Here is a 25,704-nt window from a genome sequence, read left to right on the forward strand (position 1 = left end):
ACTTAATGGTGGAATATTAAATGCTTTCTCCCATAGTTAGGAATAAGATGATGATAATGTCAACTATCACTATGTCTGTTGAATATTATACTGGAGGTCCTAGCCAATGCAAAAAAACAAGACAAATAAACATAAAGTAAAAGGATTAGAACAGAAGTTAAACTCTTTATTTGCAGGTGACTTGATTATATTTGTAAAAAATCCAAAAGTGTCTCCAGACAAGGTTGCTGAACACATGATGAACATGTTGATCAAAAATGAGCAAAAATGCACTACGTTTTTGTATATTAAAAATCAAAAATTGATAAACTAATTTGAAATTACATTTATAGCAGAAAATATCAAATGCATTGGAATAAATTTAACAAAAGTGTGCAAAAACTCTACATTGAAAACTAAAATATTTTGCTGAGATAAAGAAGACCTAACTAAACAGAGATTCCATTTTCATGGATTAGAAGGTTCAATATCATTAAGTTGTCAGTTTTCTCCAAGTTGATCTATAGATTTGATGCAGTTGTTATCCATGGGGAGGGAGTGGCAATTTTGCTCCCAGAGGACATCTGGCAATTTATGGAGACATTTTGGCATGTCTTTACAACTTGGAAAGTGCTACTGGCATCCAGTGAGTGAAGACCAGGTCTAGTACTGAACATCCTACAATAAACAGCACAGCAGCTCTCCCCAACAATGAAGAATTGTCTGGCCCCAAATTTCAATAGTGTCAGGTTGAGAAACTGTAGTTTAATGGAATCATAATGCAAATCTCAAGCGTTTTTTTAAGAAATTGACAAGCTCATTTGGCATTAAATGGAAATACAAATTATCTAGAATTGACAAAACAATATTTAAGAATCAAAACTTGGAGGAATTATATTCTCAGACTCCAGAACATTCTACAAACTATAATAATTAAGACCATGTGGAATAGGTGCACAAGTAAACAAGGAAACCTAAGAAGCAGAATAGAGTTTAGAAATACAGATACACATACACATTTCCATTATAGGTGCTACTATAGTGGGGAAAGGATGCTCTTTCTAATAAATGGTGCTAGAGTAATTGGATACTCATATGGGGGGAAAACAAACCTTGACAGCTATCTCATGTTATAGGATAAGAGAAAAAAATAGAAACATTGGACATCATTAAAATTAAACTTTTTTTGTTCATTAAAAGACAATATTAAGAAAGTGATGGCTGGACATGGTGGCTCATGCTTGTAATCCCAGCACTGTGGGAGGCTAAGGTGGGAGGATCACTTGAGCCCAGCAGTTCAAGACAAGCCTGGGTAACATAGTGAGACTTCTTTACTACCAAAAAAAAGTTTAAAAAAATTTAAAAGCCAGGCTTGGTGGTGTGTTCCAGCAGTCCAGCTACTTGGGAGGCTGACATGGGAGGATTGCTTGAGCCCAGAAGGTAGAGGCTGCAGTGAGCTGTCATCACACCACTGCACTCCAGTATGGGTGACAGAGAGAGACTCTGTCTCCAAAAATAGCAATTACATCACAGACTGGGAGAATTATATTCATAAAACATATCTGACAAAGGCTTATATCCAGAATATATACCAAACTTTTATAAATCAATTTTAAAAGAGGAGAAGCACAGAACTCAATTTAAAAATGGCCAAAAGATTTAAATATGGTTTGAAAAAGAAAGAAAAAAGACTTGAACATGGATCTCAGAATCGCCAATAAGCATATTGTTAGTTCAGGTGCTTTGAGAAGCACATGCCAAGATCACACATGAAAGGGATCTACTGGGGGCAATGCCAGTGAAGAAGAAAGTGGGTGGAGCAGAAGAGGGAAAGAACCCTTGTCTGTCCTGCAGGTCTGACTTCTGTGAAAGGAAACAGAGAAGGAAGGAGGATTATATAAGAAAAGCTTCAGATTGCACAGCAGTTCTGAGATAATCTGGGTCAAGCTGATAAGGAGTCTCTGAGCAAAGCTTGCTTATTGAAGAAGTACTCCATGGGGCAGACATTGCCCAGCTCTAGTAGCTCTGCCATGCTTAGTCCTTGGCGGGGAGCAGCCCACGCGAAATGTGGCCTTAGCATAAACATTTGAAGATCTGGATGCTGGAGGTTGTCAATTAGCTATGGTCTTTGCAGCAGGCTCCCTTTAAAGGAGATATGAGTGGTACAGCTCCTCAGCCACAACATATGAAAGATGTTCAATGTCATTACTCATGAGAAAAATGCAAATTAAAAGTGAGATAACTTTATTCATATACCAGGATAGAAAATATAAAAGACTGACAATAACAAACAATGGTAAGAATTTGGAGCAACTAGAAATAGAGTGCATTGCAGGTGGGAGGGTAAATGTATTCAACTATTTTGTAAACTAGTTTGGTAGTTTCTAATAAAGCTAAACATATACCTACTTTACGACCTACAATTCCACTACTAGCATTTTCCCAAGAGAAATAAATGCTTATGTCCACCAAATGACATATACAAGAACATTCATAGCTTTATTCACCATTCCTAAAAACTAGAAACAATCCCCTTGTTTATCGAGAGATGAATGAATAAATTATAGTTTCTACATATCACAGAATACTACACAGTAATAAAAATGAACAAACTACTGACATACATGACAGCACGAATGACTCTCACAGCATTTGTTGAGTGAAAGAAGACAGACACAAAAAGTACAAAATTCAAGAACCAGCAAAACTAATCTATGGTGACAGAAGTCAGAATAAGGATTTTCACTGGCAGAGCAAGTATTAACGGAGAAGTAGCATGAAGGAACCTTCTGGGGTAACTGAAATGTTCTCTTTTTTGATCTAGGTTGTGGTTTCATGGGTGAATACATATGTAAAAATTCATTGAGCTGTCTTTTTAAGATTTGAGTATTTTTTGTATGCAAATAACTCAATAACATATAACTTATTAATAACACATAACTTATTATATGTAAATAATTTAAACCTGAGGGTTTTTTTAAAGCATTTTTCTTTCAAAAAGTAGTTGAGAACCAAACAGATGACCAATATAGAATGAGGAGTTTTAATATAGACGGGAAATTGTAAGATTTATGTATTCAACGAGCATTTTTCTGGTACTTAGTATGTGCCAAAACATACGTCAGGAGGTAGGCAGGCAGAAATGACTGACATTGTTTCTTCCTTCAACAAAGAAAGGAGAAAGGAGTTAAGGTTTACTTTATTGAGCAGCCATCATGTGTTATAAGGATTGAATCCTTATGACAATATTGTCAAGAAGCCAAGATTAAACCATTGTATTCATCAGGGTTCTCCAGAGAAACAGAAACAATAGAATATTGTTAGGCTATGTATAGATATATAAGAGGAGATTTATTCTGGGAATTGTCTCACACAATTATGGAGGCCAAGAAGCCCCACGATATGCCATCTGCATGCTGGAGAACCAAGACAGCTGGTGGTGTAATTCAGTCTGTCTGAAGGCCTGAGAACCAGGCGAGTTGATGATGTAACTCCTAGTCTGAGGCAGAAAGCCTGAGAACTGAGTAGGGAGGGGATGTAAGTCCTGGAGCCTGAAGGCCCAAGAGCAAGGAGCTCCAAAGGCAGCAGAAAGAAAATGGATGTCCCAGATCAAGAGCAGAGAGAGAATTTGCCCTTTGTCTGTCTTTTTGTTCTATTTAGGCCCCCAACAAACTGGAGGATGTCCTCTCCACATCGGTGAGGTATCCTCACTGATATAACCAAAAATAATATTTTACCAGCTATCTGGGCATTCCCTAGCCCAGTCAAATAGACACATAAAATTAGCCATCATAACCATAAGTCAGGAAAAAGCAGTTAAATATCATGATCATTAAGTGGCATTAAAGATTATGATCATCAAGCCCAGATGCTTTGATTCCAAAAGCAATGATCTTTCTATCACAGTAGACTCCTCAAGTCATAAAGAGTCTACCATTTCATTATGGGCAAAGATCTGTAAACATAAGGTCATGAGAGGACCACTGGGACAGAACACAATACTAGGTGCTTGTGTTGTCACAGAGTCTCTAAGTGCTAGCGTGTTCTGAAAGCGGGGGATAAATTTGGACTTGGGGAGCAGGGACCCCTTTGCACTCTTTGCTCTGGTTCCGACAGATTTCCATTCAGCCCAACACATGTTGACTGAGTGACCACTCTGTGCTGCCTTCTGACGCTGTTCAAATAGATATATAAGAGCATGTTTTGTTATGGTCTCCCCTGACTGAAGGCAGATGCTACAAGTTCTTAAGTCTGTCTTTAGGGAATCTTTGTATTGTTTAATGGTCTGTCTGACAGCAGCTATTTGTACCACTCTGCTGGCAGCAGGAAAATGAGGGTTCTTCTGTTCTTAATGCCCAAGATGTGACCAGCCCAATAAAAGGGTGCTGATGTCAGAAGGGCCTGTATTCTCTAAGCATGGACCAAATACCTTCTAGCCCTAAAATTGACAGATGGGGCTGCTGGTGTAGGAAAAAAAAAAAAAACAGAACAGAACAGAACAAAACAAACAAACAGAAGACACTGAAGCAAAACATTGAGTGGTGTTACAGGAGTCTAAAGTAACTGGGCTTTGCTTCAATATCAAATAAAGGTTACTGGCTCAGCCCAACATTAGCTCCTAACACACATAGGTGTCCAAATATTTCCCTTGAAGTTCTTTTATTGATTGAGGAAAGGCATTGTTAGGATTAAATGTGGATCATTCAAATGCAGTAAACCAGTAGATTTTCCACCTGGCAACAGAAGGCTCAATGGCAACTCTGGATTTAATAGTAGTCTTTCCATACAAAAGAAACAGTAAATATATGAGCCCTCAATCAATGAGATGAAATTGAAGCCACTAACTACTATCTCTTACACTCCTCTACTTAGATTTTTTTGCTTCTTTTAGATGGTGTGCCAAATGAATACATTCAATAAATTAATACTCAGGAATGTGTGCTCTGGATTCAGACCGCCTGGGTTCAAACTCTGACAATGTCACCCACTAGCTGTGTGATCTTTGCCGGTTAATCTTGCTTTGCCTCAATTTCTTCATCCATAGAATGGGGATAATACCCATTACTTCAGAGTTGACTACGAGGATTAAATGAGATCTACATGTGTGGGAGTCAGAACCCATGTTAGGTGTCATCATCATTCTTAACAAGCTAGCCATTTTAATTCTTCCTACTCCTGAAAAGAAAACGAGATACCTGCATTTTACTTCTTAATTCTTAGCACACTAGTAGAACAGGATGTGGAAACAGAATGCAAGCATGGGTTTTGCCACGAGATAGGATCATTGCTTGGGTTCTCAGCTCAAAAGGATAATTTAAGGCATAGGTAAGTATAAAGTTTCAGAAGTCAAGATATCAAGGCAGTGTGAACAGAGGAGCATGTGGATAGAATTATCTGAGTGCTTTACAGTTAAATGCAAAGCCAGGGTAGTTTAATCCAAGAGTTCCAAGTGAAGATATATAGTATATGGGAATTAATGAGAAATGGAATCACCAGAGACTCCTATTCTGAGGTACATTTTACCTATGTTAATTACCTGTTTCAATTTACATGTAGATTTGAGTGCAAATGGCACATTTGGAGAACAACTGTTATGGAAGATACCAAATAATTAGTTTGGGAATCTGTATTAGTCTGCTTGGGCTGCCATAACAAAATACCACTGATAGGGTGGCTGAAATAACAGATACTCATTTTCTCACAGTTCTGGAGGCTGGAAGTCCCAGTCAAAGTGCCAGATGATGTGGATTTTGGTGAGGACTCTCTTTCTGGCTTGTAGACAAGCCACCTTCTCATTGTGTAGTCGCATGGCATAGCAAAGAGGGCAAGCTCTCTGGTCTCTTCTTAGAAGGGCACTAATACCATCATGAAGGGCCCATCCTCATGACCTCATCTAAACCTAATTATCTCCCAAAGCCTCCATCTCCAAATACCATCACACCGGGGGCTAGGACTTCAATATATGAATTGTGGGAAACATCATTCAGACTATAGCCAAATTGACAGCATAATTAATGAACTGGACTGTGGTTTGTCCTGTCCAAGGTGTGCACTCTTCATGTCTGTTAACATAGTTCAGATGAAGTAAGTTATCTGAGTGCTACATGTTTGGCATTTTTTATTGTGCATGTATACACTTAGGTAGGAGGATGTACAACTCAAGAGCAAAACCAGTCAAGTGAACTGAGTAGAATTTCCCCAACTGCCACTTAGCAATGCTCCAGCTCTTCCATCAGAAATAGGCGATCACTGAAGTGTCAGAAATGGTGTCATCATCAAAGAGTGTAAGGATGGAAAGGGATTGCTTAAACATGCATGCGGAGCTCTGGGTGGGAATACAGAAACCCTGGACACCTCCTCCCCCACAGCTGATCATTAATGCTGTTTCTGTCTGCCCTGAACTCAAGGAGAAATGTGGAGGGTTGAGCAGGGAGGAAGTGGGGAAAGCAGGAGAAAAAGAGAAACAAGAGAGAAGAAAAAGTGACAATTAGCACATAAAAGCGAGAAGGCAGAAATAAAAGCCAACAAATCACAGAAAAAAGAACTGACCAGCCTCTGCCCCACCCAGCTCTGCTCTGGGGCTCAAGTGGGTCTCTCTGATCCACCGTGCCAGCAGCGCTCACAGCCCCCGAAGAAACTGCTGGCCCAGAGAAGGAAGAAGGCTGAGTGCTTGCAGGAAGAAACCCTTCAGACACCAGGGGAGGCAGCAAGCCCCACCACACTGAGGCAAGGCCTCACTGTCTCTGTGGGACAGCAGATAGGATAAGTCCTGTCTTACTGTGTGTGGAAAGAGGTGTGTGGGCTTCCGCTTAGAGTTAGGTGGAAGTTCAGCCTGAAAGGGAGGGTAAGAAAGTACTAAAGAGGAACAGAAGAGCTGAGAGGAGCTAGATCTTTTCAAGGGGATGTCTGCTTCTGCACCACGTGACAGTGGAGGATGCCTTGGATCTTCATCAAAAGAGGCAACTTCCTCTTCTCCTTGAGAGACAGAGCAAATCCCTCATTTACAACATAGAACCTTCCTAGCCTTCATCCAAATGCATGCAAATCTTGAGAGAGCACCAAGAGGGAAAGGAAGGAGGCAACAGATTCTATAAGAAGTGAGACGTGACAGACGTTGTGAGGCAAATCGACGCAGGAGATGGTAGTGTGACTGAATGAATCACTAGCCTAGTGTGAGGCAAGGGCCTCTGTTCTGAAGAGCCACCCCCCTGAGGCCTCTGGGCTGCTTCCTGTGCTGCTCACCAAGAAAATGCCATGCCAGGCTAGGTGTGGTGGCTCACGCCTGTAATCCCAGCACTTTGGGAGGCCGAGGCGGGCAAATCACCTGAGGTCAGGAGTTCGAGACCAGCCTGGCCAACACAGTGAAACCCCATTCCTACTAAAAATACAAAAATTGGCTGGGCGTGGTGGCGCACACTTGTAATCCCAGCTACTCAGGAGGCTGAGGCGGGAGAATCACTTGAACCCAGGAGGCGGAGGTTGCAGTGAGTCGAGATGGTGCCATTGCAGGCGGAGGTTGCAGTGAGTCGAGATGGTGCCATTGCACTCTAGCCTGGGTGACAGAGTGAGACTCTGTCTCAAAAAAAAAAAAAAAGAAAAGAAAATGCCATGCCAAGTTAAACTCACTTTCTTTTCTGATATGCTGCTTTCTGCTAGGCTGGTAAGTCATGGGACGGCTATATCTGTGTGCATGAACTGCAGCAAGGCCTTTGAACAAGAGGAACAACATGCACACTACGTGACTGCATGCTTGAGTGAATGACCATACCCAAGGCGTAAAGACCATGGCGCCATGTTTACCTGGAGGGGCTCTCTCCAGGTCTTGCTAAAGCACTCTGCCTTGTTGGGCATTTTTATTGGCAACTTGGAAGAACGGAAAGAGAGCAGGCTTGTCAAGTGTTCAGTTGACACAGAATTAGGAGATGGCACTAATAAGTCAGTTGACAGGAACAAGATTCAAAGAGATCTAGATAACCTAGAATAATGAATCAAAATTAACATGAAATATAGTTAAGTTTAGGCAATTAGGTGCACCAAGTAGGGGAGATGAGCTCATGCATGAAAAATGAAAACAGTAGGTTTTGGTTGATTGCACACTTGATATACATTATTAGCAAAACATATTTATTTAAAAACAGAGAAAAAAATTTGGAGTTTTACACTGCATATATAAAATGGTCATATCCAAAATAAAGGAGATAATTACCCCACGGTATTTTTCATATTGCATTCTCTTTGGGATGCCTCAAATTAAGCATATATTCATCAAAAAATACTGGTGAAACCCCATCTCTACTAAAAATACAAAAATTAGCCAGGTGTGGTGGCATGTGCCTATAATCCCAGCTACTCGGGAGGCTGAGGCAGGAGAATCGCTTGAACCCAGGAGGCAGAGGTTGCAGTGAGCTGAGATCGTGCCACTGCACTCCAGCCTGGGCAACAGAGCGAGACTGTCTCAAAAAAGAAAAAACAAAATACTGGTGAGGGGGTGTCGGGGGGAGAAAAGTAATCGATGCAGTTGGACAAGTTTCTCTGGGGAAAGAGAATGCATGTGAAGTGCAGAGAGGATGAAGTAGTCATATTCATATATTTTAAAGTGATGTAAAAATGGATCAGGTGTATTTTGTTTAACTCCAGATGACAAGAAAGTAGAAGTTTCAGACAGAAAGATTTCTGCTCAATATGCATTAGAATTAACTGACATTTTGACACACTCAAAGCGAACTTGTTATAAACAGAAGTTTCTATGCTGAATCCATTAGGGACGCTGTGGAAGGGATTTGGGAGGACACATTAGGTGGCTTTAGGGTTCCTTCTACCCTGTGATTTCATCCATTCCATTTCACAGATACGTATGCAATGTTTACATGCTGTGTATACAGTGATTAGTGAGGCAAAGAGAAATAAGTCCCTGCTTTTTTGGCACTTACATGTATAGTCTATGGGGCAGACAGACAATGAACAAGTCAACAGACAACTATGAAATAAATGTTACATGGAAAGCAAACCGGGTACTGAGAGAGAACAAGGAAGAACCTTTGTAGATAAAGTAGTCAGGGCAAGGCTCACTGAGATGGTGCTTGCTGAGACCTAAGGATGAAGGGCTAAGGTTTTAAAGAACTGAGGAAAGCATTCCAGGCAGAAAGCACAATATAAATGCAGGCCTTAGGGTAATATGAAGCTTGGCACACTGAGGAACAGAAAACAGGTTAGGGCGGCTGCAATATAATGGTTGGGGAGTGGGATGGCTGTCTGTGAGAGGGGAAGCAGGTAGGGCCAGATCATGCAATGCCCATAGGAACCAAAAGGATGACTTCACCTTTTTCTCTAAGTGTAATAGAAAGTCACTGAAGAGTTATAAGCAGAGTAACAGAACCTGATTCATGTTTTAAAAAGTTGATGAGTTCTTTAAGGCCATTTTCATACTAAAATATAGCAGCAAAAACCAGAGGCTGCTCTGCTCTGGCTCCCAGGCTAACTCAGAAAGGAAAAGGAGGGAGAACCAGGAAGAACTCTGCCAGAGTCTTCTCAGCTACTAAGATCCCAGCATCCAAGGAGGCTCACAAACTTCATGGCAAAAGTCTTCAGAGCATTGGGTAGTATTGTCTACGCTCAACTTGAGAACCTGGAATCCACCTTAGTGCCATTTGTTGCTTTCCAGAAGAAATGCAACTCAGAAACAAAAAGAAAACAAAACAAAACAAACAAAAAGAGGCCGGCTGCAGTGGCTCACGCCTGTAGTCCCAGCACGCTGGGAGGCCAAGGTGGGCGATCACTTGAGGCCGGGAGTTTGAGACCAGCCTGGCTAACATGGTGAAGCCCCGTCTCTACTAAAAATGCAAAAATGAACCAGGCATCGTGGCATGCGCCTATAATCCCAGCTACTCGGGAGGCTGAGGCAGAATTGCTGAAGGCTGGGAGGCGAAGATTGTAGTGAACCGAGATCACACCACTGCATTCCAGCCTGGGCAACAGAGTGAGACTCTGTCTCAAAAAACAAGGGGGAAAAAAAAAAAGAAAGAAAGAAATACAACTCAGGGTGGCCACCAGAAAACAAGTACATAGCCAGTGGAGGCCTTGAGGCTCAAGGTTATCTTGAATGTGTAAAGCGGCGAAGGGTTTAGGGAACAAATGAGTAATGAGGGTTGAGAAGAAGGTTAGAATTAAGTAGAATAACTAGTATAGGGTTAAGGGGAAGAGGGTAAAAACAGCTTGGGATAAAACTTGAATTAGATACCAAAACATTGGGTAGGAGGGCATGAAGAAAATAAAAGAAAGAAAGGATTAATTAGAGGAAGGTTAGGATTGAACAGCTAAGATGAGAACTAGGCAAGTTTAAGAGCTGTTCTGATGAAGGTACAGAGACGTGGCGCCTATGACCACTCTACTGCTGATAGTATAATACCATTATACGCCATATAAAACAATGGGAGAAAAAGAAGAACAGAACACCAATAATCCTACCATCTTAAATAAGCATTGTTATTCTTATTTTGGTACATCCTCTTTGTTATTGTTTTCTATGTGTTTGCGTTTAATATCTTTATTGGATTTTAAAAATCAGAGCAATACATGCTAGTTGTAGAAATAAAAACTGCACCAATCTCCCAACCCAACCTCCCAGAGGTATATAAATGGGATCATACAATATGCAGTCTTGAAAGTTAATAGTTTGTTGTGACTAAACATATTTTTCATGTCAGGTGCGATGGCGCACACCTATGATCCCAGCCCTTTGGGAGGCCAACGTGGCAGACTGCTTGAGCTCAGGAGTTTGAGACCAGCCTGGGCAACATAGTGAAACCTTGTCTCTACAAAAAATACAAAAATTAGCCAGCTGTGGTGGTGTGCTCTGGTAGTCCCAGTTACTTGGGAGGCTGGAGTGGGAAGACTATTGGAGCCTGGGAGATGGAGGCTGCTGTGAGCTGAGATCGCACCACTTCCAGCCTGAGGGACTGAGTGAGACCCTGTCTCAAAAAAAAAAAAAAAAATGGACATGACTATAGTCATAGTACATAGTACATTGTATAATGTTTGTTGCTTAACATTATACAAACGATTACGATGTCTTTCATCTCTTTGTATTAATAATAATTAATGTCATTTTAACTTAGGTTTAAGTTCCATACAAACATTAAAGAGACTTTCAAGACCATTTAAAAAGAGGAAGATGATGGCTAAAAAGCACATGAAAAAGAGTGCCACATCAATAGAAAAATCCAAATTAAAAAAAAAAATCAGATACCACTTCACACCTACTAAAAAATGCACACAATAACAAGCATTGTTGAGGATGTGAAGAACTGGGAACCCTCATACGTGGCTGGTGGAAATATAAAATGGTATAGCCACTTCGGAAAGTGGTTTAGCAATTTCTTAAAAAGTTAAACTAACCATATGACCTAGCAATTCCACTCATAGGTTATCTGCCAAAGAGAAATGAGAGCAAATGTTCATATAAAGACTTTAACGTTAGGCCAAGTGTGGTGGCTCATGCCTGTAATCCCAGCACTTAGGGAAGCTGAGGCAGAGAGATTACCTGAGGTCAGGAGTTTGAGACCAGCTTGGCCAACATGGTGAAACCCCATCTCTACTAAAAATATAAAAATTAGCTGGACATGGTGGCTCAAGCCTATAATCCCAGCTACTCGGGAGGCTGAGGCAGGAGAATCATTTGAACCCAGGAGGAGGAGGTTGCAGTGAGCTGAGATCGCGCCACTGCACTCCAGCCTGGGCGACGGAGCAAGACTCCATTTAAAAAAAAACAAAACCAAAAACAAAACAGACTTTAACATTAATGTTCATAGCAATATTATTCCTAATAACTCCAAAGGAAAATGATCTAAATGTCCACCAACTGGTGAGTGAACACAGTGGAATACTACTCAGCAATTAAAAGGAGTGAAATACTGATACATGTGCAACATGGATAAACCTCAAAAGCATTATGTAAGTGAAAGAAGACAGAGGCAAGAGTCTACATATTACATGACACTGTTATATGAAATGTCCAGAAAAGGCAAACTTATAAAGACAGAAAGCATATCAGATGTTGCCTTGGGACTAGCTGGGGGTGGCAGTTGGAATTGACTACACACAGCTTTGAGGAAAGTTTTTGAGTGATAGAAATGTTTTAAAACTGGATTCTGGTGGTGATGGCACAACTTCATAAATTTACTTAAGAAGTGAATTGTGGGCTGGGCGTGGTAGCTCACACCTGTAATCCCAGCAATTTGAGAGGCTGAGGTGGGTGGATTACCTGAGTTCAGGAGTTCGAGACCAGCCTGGCCAACATGGTGAAACCCCATCTCTACTAAAAATACAAAAATTAGCTGAGCGCGGTGGCACAAGCCTATAATCCCACCTACTCAGGAGGCTGAGGCAGGAGAATCACTTGAACACAAGAGGCAGAGGTTGCAGTGAGCCAAGATCCCACCATTGCACTCCACTCTAGCATGGGTGACAGACCAAGACTCCATTTTTATATATATATATATATATATATAAATAAAAAGATAAATTTTAAAAAAAAAAAAAAAAAGACAAAGATGAAGAGCCTGCTTTGAACCACTTTTGGAATAATATTTCAAGAACAGTGAAATTTGGAATCTAATACTGAAAAAGTATTGGTACAACAAAAGAATTTGTAGTCTCTTGGCTTTACAAAATATAACCACATTTGTTCTCATTACAGTATCATCCTGATTGAGCCTATGTCAAAGAACAAGTTGAAAACAGTCATATGTTTGAAAGGCACGAAATGAAATGAAATGAAATTGAATTACCATTACCTATCTTCAAACAAAAAGAATGAAACAGAAGAGGGTGGGCCTCAGTTTGGTTTTTATGTTACTATGCTGCTACCTAGTGGTCATTTAGAAAATGGCAGGACTTGGGTTTTTCTTTTTTGTCTTGGATTTGTTTAGCCACGTCTGTACACCACAGCAAATACCTAAACGCTTACCGATGTGTGGGTTAAATATCTGAATGTATTGCTGAATAATTTATGCTTTATAAAAATACTATAGTGGCAAGAACTGGATTGAAAGTTTTGAAAAATGGCTTTTAGTCCCTGATCAGCTGGTGTCAGCTTTGTGACTTTGAGCCAGCTCAAAATTAATCCATGGGTACTATCCCGTTCCAAAGTTTTAGGGGCAGCTCTGTAAGGTCAGCTCCTTAACTGCTCTAAACTTTAGTATCTTCATCTTGAAAATGGGGATAAACAATCCCATCCCTAGGCTAGTTGTGACAATTAAATGTGACAATGCATATACAAGTACTATCTCAGAACACACCTCAGGAAAAGTTAGAATATGACTTTCCCTCTCAGAATGTGCCTAATGGGGAACAATCCTTTATCTGTCAATTAAAATTAGTTACTGCTTCCCATCATATCCCAAAGCAACAAGCAAAAACACCAGAAGTTCAGAAAAGTAAATATGATTCTTAAAATGACCCACTGATTGGAAAAATAAATTTGAACAATTTAAAAAATAATCAATAAAGCATAGCAGCTGGAATTTTACAAATCACTTGAAACTTGGAAATGCTGATTATTTTAAAACAATAAGGTAGTGACCAAGATGTCAAAAGGTGAATACCAATGGTATACCTCTCACCAATGGTATCTTATGGAGGTCTGACATGTTTAATGTATGCCAGTCAGCACAATGCTGACCACAGAAAGTATAATTCTTTCACTTTCCCAAGAATTAAGCCCCGCTTTTGTGGGGTTGGACTTGTTCCTGGGTGTGGTGGCTCACACCTGTAATCTCAGCACTTTGGGAGGGTGAGGCAGGAAGACTGCTTGAGCCTAGTAGTTCGAGACCAGCCTGGGAAACACACCAAGACCTCCTCTCTACAAAAAAAAAAAAAAAAAAAAAAAAGAAATCAAAGAATCAAAAAATTAGTTAGGTGTGGTGGCACATACCTGTGGTCCCTCCAGAGGCTGAGGTGGGAGGACTGCTTAAGCTCCAGAGGTTGAGGCTACAGTGAGCTATGATTACACCACTGTACTCCAGTCGGTGGCAGAGCAAGACACTGTCTCAAAAAATAAAATAAAAATAAATAAAAACAAAATGAGTGTCTGTACTAGGCGGGAGCACAGTAGTTCAATCATGGCTCACAGAAGCTTCAACCTCCCTGGGCTCAGGTTATCCTCCCAAGTCAGCCTCCCAAGTAGCTGGGACCACAGGCATGCTCCACCAAGCCCGGATAATTTTTGTATTAGATGGAGTTTCACCATGTTGCCCAGGCTGGTCCCAAACTCCTGGATTCAAGCGATCCACCTGCCTCAGCCTCCCAAAGTGCTGAGATTACAGGTATGAGCCACCTTGCCTGGCCCACCCTAGATTTTATTCAGTATTTCACAGGTCAGAGAACTAGTTTTCTTCTGTAACTGAAGGGTTTCTACTACCACTTTATTTCTTCACCCATTAGGATATTTCCTTAGGATGCCAACATATCTAGATGACTAATTTTAGTTATTACTTTCCATGCAGCAGATAGATGTTTTGGCATTACTTAGTTTTTAAAACAGCTTTATTAAGGTATAATTTAGATATCACAGAATTCACCTATTTAAAGTGTAAAATTCGACGAGTACAGTAAATTTAATCAATTGTGCACCCATTACCACAGTCCAGTTTTAGAACAATTCCAACATATACTTTGCATTTGACCAGCTCCATACTGAAAAATTTATTGGATAATTAACCTGTGCATTTTAAACCATCTAAACCTAGGACCCAGCCTAGACATTATTTTGAATAAATCAAGCTTTAAGGAAAAACAAACTCTAAACTTTACTCAAAATAGAGATCCAGGCCGGGCGCGGTGGCTCAAGCCTGTAATCCCAGCACTTTGGGAGGCCGAGACGGGCGGATCACGAGGTCAGGAGATCGAGACCATCCTGGCTAACACGGTGAAACCCTGTCTCTACTAAACACATACAAAAAACTAGCCGGGCNAAAGTGTAAAATTCGACGAGTACAGTAAATTTAATCAATTGTGCACCCATTACCACAGTCCAGTTTTAGAACAATTCCAACATATACTTTGCATTTGACCAGCTCCATACTGAAAAATTTATTGGATAATTAACCTGTGCATTTTAAACCATCTAAACCTAGGACCCAGCCTAGACATTATTTTGAATAAATCAAGCTTTAAGGAAAAACAAACTCTAAACTTTACTCAAAATAGAGATCCATAAAGCACATTCTCCCAAGGTCTCTCCAGGGGTCTGTAGGCTAATTAAGAATACAAATTTAAAATATAAATTAAGAATAAAAAATAATACACATACACCAATACACGTATGTATTTTGAAAAGTGTATTCATTATAGTTTATTTCAATAGGCATAAGTTTTTTTTTTTTTTTTTTTTAAGAGACAAGGTCTCACTCTGTCACCAAGGCTGGAGTGCAGTGGCATAATCACAGCTCATGCAGCCTCGAACCTGTGGGCTCAAGCCATCCTCCCACCTCAGCCTTCTGAGTAGCCACAACCCCAGGTGCCCACCACCACACTCAACAGGCATAAAAATTAATTTTAAAAATGTTTCCAGTTATGACCATCTTTTATCCAATCTCAAACTTATTTTTTTCAATCTTTTAAATATGATGAAGTGGAATAAGTTGCCCAGAGACTTAACATTTTTATCTAGTATATTTTAAATTTATGGAAGAAATATTCCCCATTTGTGATTTGGCTGTGCACACTTTTACCGGGTTGGACTGGAGATACTGACTTGGGTACTTGCAGAGGAGGTGCTTCTTCCTTAATGGGATATTTAAGAGGCCCCGATTTTGCCTTATTTTAAAAATTATTCAAGAAATAATTAATTACCATGCCCCTCTTTCTGCAAATCCTGTATTCATGGTGTACTACCTCCAATACAGCATCTATTAAACACGTACAAATACATCAATTGCAAGAATAACAATCTCAGAATAATGAAAATGCCTCTACCTGTTTTTTGTTCCTGTCTTATCTCTAAGTTCATCTAAGTTTCAGAAGGGTAGTTATGTATAAATGAACTCCACTTTGGAAATTCCATTTTTCTCTAGTCCTGGAGAGTTGCTAATAACTCCATTCATTTTGACATTTAAATACTATTTTATATTTTTATGTAAGTGTTCAATATGCACTAGTTCAGTCTCCTCAAAATACTGAGTAAGTTTCTTGTGGTTAGAATAGTTGTTTCAAACTTTGTGTGTGTAAATGAATAAATTTTACATTTCTCAAGCACCTAGTCCACATCGGGCATAAAAAAGCTATTTAACAAGTACTGTTTAATTAATAAATGATACCTCAGGCTTGTCTCCCTTTCTCTGGATCCCCATAAGATGTACGTTTATCACATCGCCGAGATTTCCTAGACATTACAGATTTTCTGTTCTACGGCCCCCATAAGAACAGTGCAGGTGCCACACCATATGTCTGGGACATATGGTCCTCAATAGCTGCAATATGAAACTATTTCTATTGCAATAAATCTGGTATCTATTCCTCTCTTTTTGTTTACTAATAGTTTTGATTACAACTTCAAATTTTAAAAATCGAGGATGAAGCTAAATAGAAGGGAACTGTCCCCTTTCTTCTATTTAACCTCATCTTCCACTTTCAAAATTACAAAAGAGTATTAGGAAAAAAAATTTGACAGTACAAAATAATAAAGCAAAATTCGCCTTCACCAAAAGTCATCTATTTCCCCTTCCGTAGTTTCCACGTTGAGGCTGGTAACTCGGGGCTTCCACTCTGGGCGAGCCTAGAGAACGTCCAGTACACACAGGAAGCAGCTGCGCGGGCCAAATGGCGCTGAGACCTGCGCACCTGTCCACGGACCAGCCCACTCGCCAACTCTTTGACCTTGGGTGAGTCTCTCAAATTTGAGTCTCCGGATCTTCCATAAAATGCTACCCATCTCATCAGGCTGAGTGAGGAGAGCCGTGTATGTGTAAGCACTTTGTGAAATCTAAAGCACGAGGCAAACTTAAAGCATTGTTGGGGGGAGGGGGGTCCTAGAGAAGTCTTTGTGCCTGCCTATGAGAGCCTTTTCAGTTCCCCGCAGCAGCTTCCAGGGACTTCCCACCACCCCGGCCGCTCCGGCTCCTGCACTGCAAATCTCGCGGCTCCGCCTGCAGCTGCGGCTTCCCCGGGCCTCCCCGCCAGCGACTGAGCGAGGAGCCCAGCGCGCACGAGCGCCAGCCTGGCTCAGAGACGCCCGCGAAGCCAGGGCCTTTCAGCGCCTGCTAACTGGCGTTACCCCTAGGGCCGCCTCTCGGTTTTAAACGTAAACAAGAGCTGCCCTTCCCTCTTCCAAGACCTGCAAATCCAAGATTCCTTTCCTCCGGAAGCCCCGCCGCCTTCTAAGTTTCTCCCCAGCCTCAGCCACGCCCCAGCCAGCAAATGCCGGGTCTTCCAAGTCCGCTCGCTTAGTATTTGATTTCGGCGCGCGCCATACCTGAGAGCGGCTGTGATTGGTTGGAGGTTAGCGAAGTTCCTATATGATTGGCTGATGGCGGGTAGGATGGAAGAAGGCCAAGGGCGGAGAATTGTGGGCGGGATTAAGACTGCAAGAGCTGAGTGATGGTTGGTTCCTGAACAAAGAGGGCGGAGTAAAAGGCGGAAGCAGAGTTTGGGGCGGGGCCTTGTGGAACTTGGGAGACCCAGCGAGATGGAAGTAGTTAGGTGTCCGGAGCACGGTAAGGGACCAGGGTCTCAGCATCCCCTGGGGCCTGTTAATTTAGCGTGGCGTAATCGTTCACTTTCTTCTCTCTTCAGGGACTTTCTGCTTTCTTAAGACCGGCGTCCGCGATGGCCCGAATAAAGGAAAGAGCTTCTACGTGTGCCGGGCAGACACGTGCAGCTTCGTGCGGGCAACCGAGTAGGTCTCGACCTGGGCCCCACTCCCTGTGGCTACCTCCCGAGAGAAGCTGCCGGCTCCCCGCTGTCGGGGGCCACAGAGACGAGGAGTGGTGGGGCCCTGGTCTGCGTTGTCAGGACCCTTTAAGCAGTTGGTGATCCCAGGGCAGCGTGGCGTGTTTGGAAGACGCCCAGCTAATTCTGGCTGTGTGACCCGAGGCTGGTTACTCTCCCTCTCTGGGCCGATGGTTTCCCTACCTGTAAAATTGAAGATCGGTGTTTTCCAGCTCTGGGTTTCTATTCACTTGACAGGACTTAACCACTCCCTTCTCCTGCTCAGACAGTCCCTCCCCCTTTAAAGGAGTAAGGACACACAGCAGACATGGTGGAAAATAATTTATCTGTGTTTTGCACTAGTTTTAGGCCCGACTGTTTTTTTTAAATGTTTGAGCTTAAAACACTCTAGTGATTAGTTGTTAGCCTTTTTATTTTAAAATAGGAGTCTCTGCATCTAAATAGTGAAATTGATAATTCAAAGAAATTAGCGCTGGAAGAAACAACGGAGGGCCTGGCGCGGTGTGTGAGGCCTGTGATCCCAGCACTTTGGGAGTCCAAGGCGAGCGAATCGCTTGAGCCTAGGAGTTCGAAACCAGCCTGGGCAACATGGTGAAACCCCGTCTCTACAAAAAATTTTTTTAAAAAATTGGGCATGGTATCACACGCCTGTAGTCCCAGATACTCGTGAGGCTGAGGTGGGAGGAGAGAGTCAGAAATGTTAAGCATCTTCTCTAAAGTGAGGAAAGTTAATAGTTTGTCAAGTGTTAATGTTTTCACAATACCAAGTGTCTACATCTTCTATGTGAATTTTAAAACTACCATCACATCATTAAAGGTTTGCTCTCCATTCAGCGGAACTTGTTAGAGAAAAGTTATTTTTCCATGTGTCAGATGTAAAGTACATAATGGATATCAGTATTAGAAAAGTGTCCTTTCAACATGTACACTAACTTCCCATGTTTCTGTTTCATGAGTTAGATGATTTACACTGAGCCTCTCAGGTCAAGTTTTGTGAGATAGAAGCATTTTTACGTTTGCAGGAATTCAGCATTAATGGTGGCATAAGATTTGGTTTTACATTAAGAGAAACACTCTTATTTAGGTCCCATCTACACAAATGCTTTGCTATACAAACTAGTACAGTGGTATTTGAAGACAATTATTTGATAAACTTGATTTATTTGGAATATATCTGATAACCAAAATATAGGCCAAAAAAGTGCCATAGGTATAGGAGAGTACTTTAAACTTTCACTCAAACCTGTTTACTCTCAAATGTTATATATATTTAAATTTTTTCGTAGTAAGTTGGGAGTGATTAAAAAATTTACCCAAAACAAGAAGCATATAGGACATATTATTAGAAGTAGGCATGTGAATAACACTAATTGACAGCTCTCAGGTTATTACAGGGAAAGCATGAAGGAAGAGCCTGGGGAAAATTCATACAGGGCCTCAGCCAGTCCTAATTATGTCATTCATAGGGGGATCTCAGTGTAGAGGTTATACAGTGCAGTGTAATTTTAAACTTTTGAGTCATCAAGAAATAGTTATGCTTTATTTGAGAAAGTGGGTAAAGATGAAAGCTAGGGACCCCTTCCCCAAAGGAATGCCCACAGCCGTGATAATGAGTGGGAATTACAAACCCAGTAGAGGTTATACATAGATTCTTGATGTAAAAGCCTATAGTTTTGGTTTGACTTTAGGATATTGATCTCTGTTCCTGGCCTAAAAATGTTTTCAACTTTTTTCTTTTCGCTAGCCTTCCTGTTTCTCATTGCTTATTGCATGAGGACTTTGTGGTAGAGCTTCAGGGTTTGCTTCTGCCACAGGACAAGAAAGAATACAGGTAAGGGTCCAAAAGGAACATCTAAGTATATTTGCTTTTTTTTTTCTCCCTGAAAGAGTTGCAGCCAGGTATGTATTAGGATTGTTCTTTAAAAGTCATTTTAAAAAACAAACAAAATTTGTGTATGTATTAAGTGTCTTTTGGGCTGTTACTCCGTAACTGCTGAGCAACTAGTTAATCTGAGAAGTCTGATTTCTGGTAATTTTCACGTAAATGTCTCCACAATCATCCCTCTCCAACTGTCAAGTAGCTTATAATGTCAGCTGACCATTGGCCACTAACTTGCAGTTAACTTGTCAACCTTCCAATTCTGATAATAGAACAAGGTAATGGGTAAAAATGGCTGACAGATATTTAGTACTCAATAAATGTTAGTTTCCTTTCCTTTCTATGGGAATTTGGGAAGGGCAGAGAAGTCTATAGAGATGGGAGATATTTGTCATGAGTATTTAAAGATAAAGGAGGAATTCCCTAAGTGTTACAGAGAGGTCATATTTAATGGATTAATATATTGCATTAGAGTACTGAGGCATGAATTAGCATGGCGTTTTCAGGGAAAATTTGAACAGAGACTTTAGGAGATAAGGCTGGTCAGGAAGGTAGGGGTCAGGATGTGATAGTCTTTGTGTGATATTCTATGCACTTCAGAATTTATATATTCTAGATCCCCCCCCCACCCAATTGAAGGCATTTGAGTACCACCTACAATTTTTACATACCTGAGTACTGTCCATACTTCTATTTTTCTTAATTTAGTTATGTGTATAGTAAGATACACAAGTCTTAAGTTTTCAGCCAGTTGAGTTTTGAGAATGTATGTACCTGCTCATAAAACCAAGCTCCGAGTCAAAATATTACCCCAATAAGTGCCATCAGTCCCCTTCAAGTTAATTTCAACCCTCCCATCTCTACCCCCATCAGCAATCACTGTTCTGATTTTTATCTCTTTAGATGTGTTTTGATTGTTCTTGAATGTTATATAAATGAAATCCTACTGCATGTACTCTTCTGTGTCTGACTTCTTTTACTTAACGATGTGTGAAATTTATGTAATATGTATCAGGAATTCATTTTTATTGTGGAGTTGAATTTCATTTATAAATGCACCACTTTGTTTCTTGTGCCTATTTGCCATCAGAAAATCTCAATGTGTTTAAATCTTTTGTCCTTTTTTTTGCATTGAAATTTTTATCAAGTAGTTTTAGATTCACATACAGTTGTAAGAAATAATACAGAGTTATCCCCTATAGACTTTATCCAGTTTCCCCCAGTGGTGACATTTGCAAGGTTTAGAAATAGATCACTAACAGGATATTAATATTGGTGCAACCCACCAGTTTTATTGGTAAAGGTAGTTTTACTTGAACTAATTTATATGTGTATGTGTGTGTATATTTAAATCTATACAATTTTATCCTGTTGAGTCATGTATCTACCACTACAGTCAAGGTACTGAAGAGTTCCCTCACGGGACCTCTCTGTTGCCCTTTCTATAACCATACCCCCTTCCCTCCCTTCTACCCTCTTCATCCCGGCAATCAGGAATTTGTTCTTCATTTCTAAAATTCTATCATTGCACAATTGTTACATAAATGGAATCATACAGTATAACTTTGGAGATCTTTGCCTGTTTTAAAAATTATGTTGTCTTTTTTAAAAACTGAGTTGGAAGCGTTCTTCATAAATTCTCTATACAGGTTAGGACAGGCATGGTGGCTCACGCCTGTCATCCCAGCACTTTGGAAGGCTGAAGTGGGCAGATCACTGGAGATTAGGAGCTCGAGACCAGCCTGGCCAGCCAACATGGTGAAACCCCATCTCTACTAAATAAAAGAAAGCAAAAAAACAACAAAAAAATTAGCCGGGCGTGGTGGCACACTCCTGAAGTCTTAGCTACTCGGGAGGCTGAGGCAGAAAAATCACTTGAATCTAGGAGGATTCAGTGAGCTGGGGGAGGTTGCAGTGAGCTGAGGTCCCACCACTGCACTCGAGCCTGGGTGACAGAGGGAGACTCCCTCTCAAAAAAAAAAAAAAAAAAATTCTCTATACAAGTTATTTGTCAGATATTTGTATTGTGAGTATTTTCTCCCAGTCTGTGGTATGTGTTTTCTTAATTGCTTTTTGAAAAGCAAATGGTTTAATTTTTTATGAAGTCCAGTTTATCATTTTTGTATGGTTTGTGCTTTTTGTCTGATATCCAAGAAATCTTTGCCTACCCCAATGTCACAAATATTGCCATGAATTGTCTAGAAGCTTTATAGTTTTATTTTTGTTTGTTTGTTTTTTTGAGAGAGAGCGTTTTGCTCTGTCTCCCAGGCTGGAGTGCTGTGGTACAATCTCAGCTCCCTGCAACTTCCGCCTCCTGGGTTCAAGCAATTCTCATGCCTCTGCCTCCCAAGTAGTCACAAGTAGCTGGGACTACAGGTGCTCACCAATAATTTTTTTGTATTTTAGTAGAGACGGAGTTTCACCGTTTTGCCCAGGCTAGTTTTGAACTCCTGAGCTCAGGCAATCCACGCATCTCGGCCTCCCAAGGTGCTAGGATTACAGGCGTGAGCCACTGTACCTGGCTTGTTTTTTTTTTTTTTTAAGTAGCTTTTTCATATAGGTCTATTATCTACACTTTAAATTACTTTTGTATAGTATATAAGGTAGTGTAGAGGTTCGTTTATTTTTACATATGTTACCAATTGCTTTAGCATCATGTTTTGAAGAGTTTCCTTTTCCCATTGAAATGCTTGGCATCATTGTAAAAAAATCAATTGATCTAATATATGTAAGTCTATTTCTGGGGTTGCTAATCTGTTCCATTAATCCATTTGCCTATCTTTACATAATTAATCAGATAAAATGTGTGAGTCTTCTGACTTTATTCTTTTGCAAGATTGTGTTGGCTATTCTAGGATCTTTGCATTTCCATATAAAATGTACAATCAGCTTTTAAAAATTTCCACAGAAAACCCTGTTGGGATTGCATTGAATCTATGTAGATCAATTTGGAGAGACTTGTCAATATTGAGGCTTCCAATCCATGAATGTAGTGCATTTATTTATGACTTTAAAAATGTCGGCCGGGCGCAGTGGCTCATGCCTGTAATCCCAGCACTTTGGGAGGCTGAGGCAGGCAGATCACGAGGTCAGGAGATCGAGACCATCATGGCTAACACGGTGAAACCCCATCTCTACTAAAATTACAAAACAGTAGCGGGGCGTGGTGGCGAGCGCCTGTAGTCCCGGCTACTTAGGAGGCTGAGGCAGGAGAATGGCGTAAACCCAGGAGGCGGAGCTTGCAGTGAGCCGAGATCGCGCCACTGCACTCCAGCCTGGGCGACAGAGCGAGACTCCGTCTCAAAAAAAAAAAAAAAGTCTCTGAGCATTGTTTAATGTTTTCATTAGAGAGTTCCTATACATCTTTTGTTAAATTTATTTCTCAGTGTTTATGTTTTTTAATGCTGTTGTAAATGGAATTTTTAAAATTTCATTTTTGGATTGTATTCTGCTGGTACAGTGGGGCTGGTAAGGCTTTATTGCATGAAGTTATACTCTACTGATACTTAAAACCATTTACATGCTACTGGAGGACCTTTAGCATACAGACACACTGTGGTAGGTGTTAGGAAGCCACTGAAGGATTTTTGATCCAATTTGCATTAAAAGAAGAACTATGGAGGACAGATTAGAAAGTGAAAATAGAGCAAAGAGACCACTGAAATACTAGCCAGCATTGAAAGCCCACTACATACTTTTTTTTTTTTTTTTTTGTAGAGACAAGGTCTCACTCTATTACCTAGGCTGGTCTCAATCTCCTGGGCTCAAGCAATCCTCCTACCTCAGCCTCCCAAAGTGCTGGGATTATGAGTGTGAGCCACTGCACCTAGCCTGTTCATTATCTTTTACCTTCATATAATTTGTTGTGATAGATGTCAATATCCCTGTTTACCAGACAGATGAAGAAACTACCATTGAGACAGGTCAGAAAGGGAATCTGGTTATAAAGTGGCATTGCTGGGATTTAAACCCAAGTCCAACTGATTCCAGACACACCAACTTTCTCTTAAGTGAGAGGTGATGGGCCTGAATTGAGGTAGCAGCAGTGGAATTGGGTGCAATTAGAATGGAGAAAACTTGCTGAAAGAGCACTGATAAGATGTATTTCCTGGCAGGGCATATAAGCGTGTTCCTTCCTCCATTTTTTCATCTGGAATATTGCTCACAGTGACCCTAACTTCCCTGGGTTGGAGGACTCCGAGAGAGAACGTGTGTGATGGCCTCGGTCTGGTGTATGGCACATTGTCAGTGCTCAGTAGGGAAATGGTTGCTAAGGTGGGACTTCTGGGTAATGTGTTTACATTAAGCAGGACAAGGAAGAAAGGTCAGGTTGGTAGAGTATTGGGATGTGTGGCCAACATGTACAGCTTTGGACTAATCATGTCTGTTTGTTTTTTTTTTTTTCTTTTTAAGAGTCTTGCTCTGTCACCCAGGCTGGAGTGCGGTGGCACAATCTCAGCTCACTGCGACCTCTGCCTCCCAGGTTCAGGTGATTCTCATGTCTCAGTCTCCCGAGTATCTGGGATTACTAGTGTGTGTCACGATGCCTAGCTAATTTTTGTATTTTTAGTAGAGACGGGGTTTTGCCATGTTGGCCAGGCTGGTCTCGAACTCCTAGTCTCAAGTGGTTCACCTGCCTCAGCCTCCCAGAGTATTGGGATTACAGGCGTGAGCCACCACACCTGGCCAAATTGTGTCTTATTTTCATGTGAAACCAGCTAGAAAAATGAGTGTGCAGCTCTGAAGAAAGGCGTGATTGAAGTCAGAATTTTGAGAACTTGCTGTTAACATTCTTTGTACTAGATGGATGAGACTGAGAGGGGATTATTATTTTAAAATAGAACAAAAAAGTATGTTACATGTATTTCTCTTAGCCCAAATCCAGAACACTATTACTAGGAGGTACTTACTGGAGCTTTAAAAAGGTTGTCTTAGGGCTAGGTGTGGTGGTTCACACCTGTAATCCCAGCACTTTGGGAGGCCAAGGTGGGCGGATCACTGGAGGGCAGGAGTTCAAGACCAGCCTGGCCAACATGGTGAAACTCCGTCTCTACTAAAAATACAAAAAATAGCTGTGCGTGGTGGTGGGTGCCTGTAATCCCAGCTACTTGGGAGGCAGGAGAATCACTTTGAGCCGGGAAAGCAGAGGTTGCAGTGAGCCAAGATCACATCATTGCACTCCACCCTGGATGACAGAGCAAGACTCAGTCTCAAAAAAAAAAAGGTTGTCTTAGGACAAATAAAAGTAAAAGGCAGTTCTCAACACACAACAAATTAAAAAACAATAACAACAGAAAACCAGGTACCCTGATAGGTGGTATGGACTGGACATTTAAACAGAAATAGATAAGCCTATATATGGATGATGGCTTCCGTAGTGAACATTAAGGGTGTTGAGCCAGAACCCCTGGAGAGTGACCTAGGGGAGTACAGCCTTTCCCTCACACAGTCTGGGTTTTCTTTTTAGGAACTTAAGTATTTTACATCCTCTAATTCATAGTATTATGTTTGGCTTAATATAGCCAGGAGACAGGTGCAACAGAGTAATGGAAGGGAGGTGTAAACTGAGGTGAAGATGCCCATTTTTTTCATCCCTTGCAGTGTAGCTGCATTTGTGTGCAGATCTCTAACTGAAACACCAGATGGCACCACTCACCAGCATTTGACTGGCCGTTTGGCGATGGCTTTCTGTGTACAGGCAGTAAAGGAAACTGATAATCTCAGTAGAACCAGGGGGAAGAAATCTTGCATTGACATGAATGATGTGGCGCACCCTGGTATACAAATGTTGGACATTGTCATTGAGCTGCTGAGTTCACATTTTCCTTTCTCTCTGTTTCTCACAGAGCTTTCACTCTCAAGGATACAGGGTCAAAATAAATGGAAATATTTCTTAGTTGTGG

General features: G+C 41.0%; 1 protein-coding gene and 1 long non-coding RNA gene across 3 annotated transcripts in view; one reads left to right on the top strand and one right to left on the bottom strand.

Moving 5' to 3' along the window:
- Positions 1-16,794, bottom strand: part of LOC112634011 — a 33,857-nt gene extending 17,063 nt beyond the window's left edge. Inside the window, exons 1-2 of the long non-coding RNA XR_003121715.1 lie at positions 16,677-16,794; positions 7,780-7,954 (exon numbers count right to left, since the gene is read on the bottom strand). This is a non-coding gene — a long non-coding RNA (uncharacterized LOC112634011). The remainder of the gene's footprint in view (positions 1-7,779; positions 7,955-16,676) is intronic.
- Positions 16,795-17,606: 812 nt separating this feature from the next.
- TTF2 (transcription termination factor 2) overlaps positions 17,607-25,704 on the top strand; it is a 44,413-nt gene continuing 36,315 nt past the window's right edge. For both annotated transcript variants that reach the window (XM_025389965.1, XM_025389956.1), the window contains exons 1-3: positions 17,607-17,687; positions 17,767-17,869; positions 19,667-19,753. In XM_025389965.1, the coding sequence (XP_025245750.1) occupies positions 17,660-17,687; positions 17,767-17,869; positions 19,667-19,753 (218 nt within the window). In that variant the 5' untranslated portion in view covers positions 17,607-17,659. The remainder of the gene's footprint in view (positions 17,688-17,766; positions 17,870-19,666; positions 19,754-25,704) is intronic.

Source organism: Theropithecus gelada, chromosome 1 (assembly GCF_003255815.1).
Source record: "Theropithecus gelada isolate Dixy chromosome 1, Tgel_1.0, whole genome shotgun sequence".
In the NCBI taxonomy this organism is placed as follows: domain Eukaryota; kingdom Metazoa; phylum Chordata; class Mammalia; order Primates; family Cercopithecidae; genus Theropithecus; species Theropithecus gelada.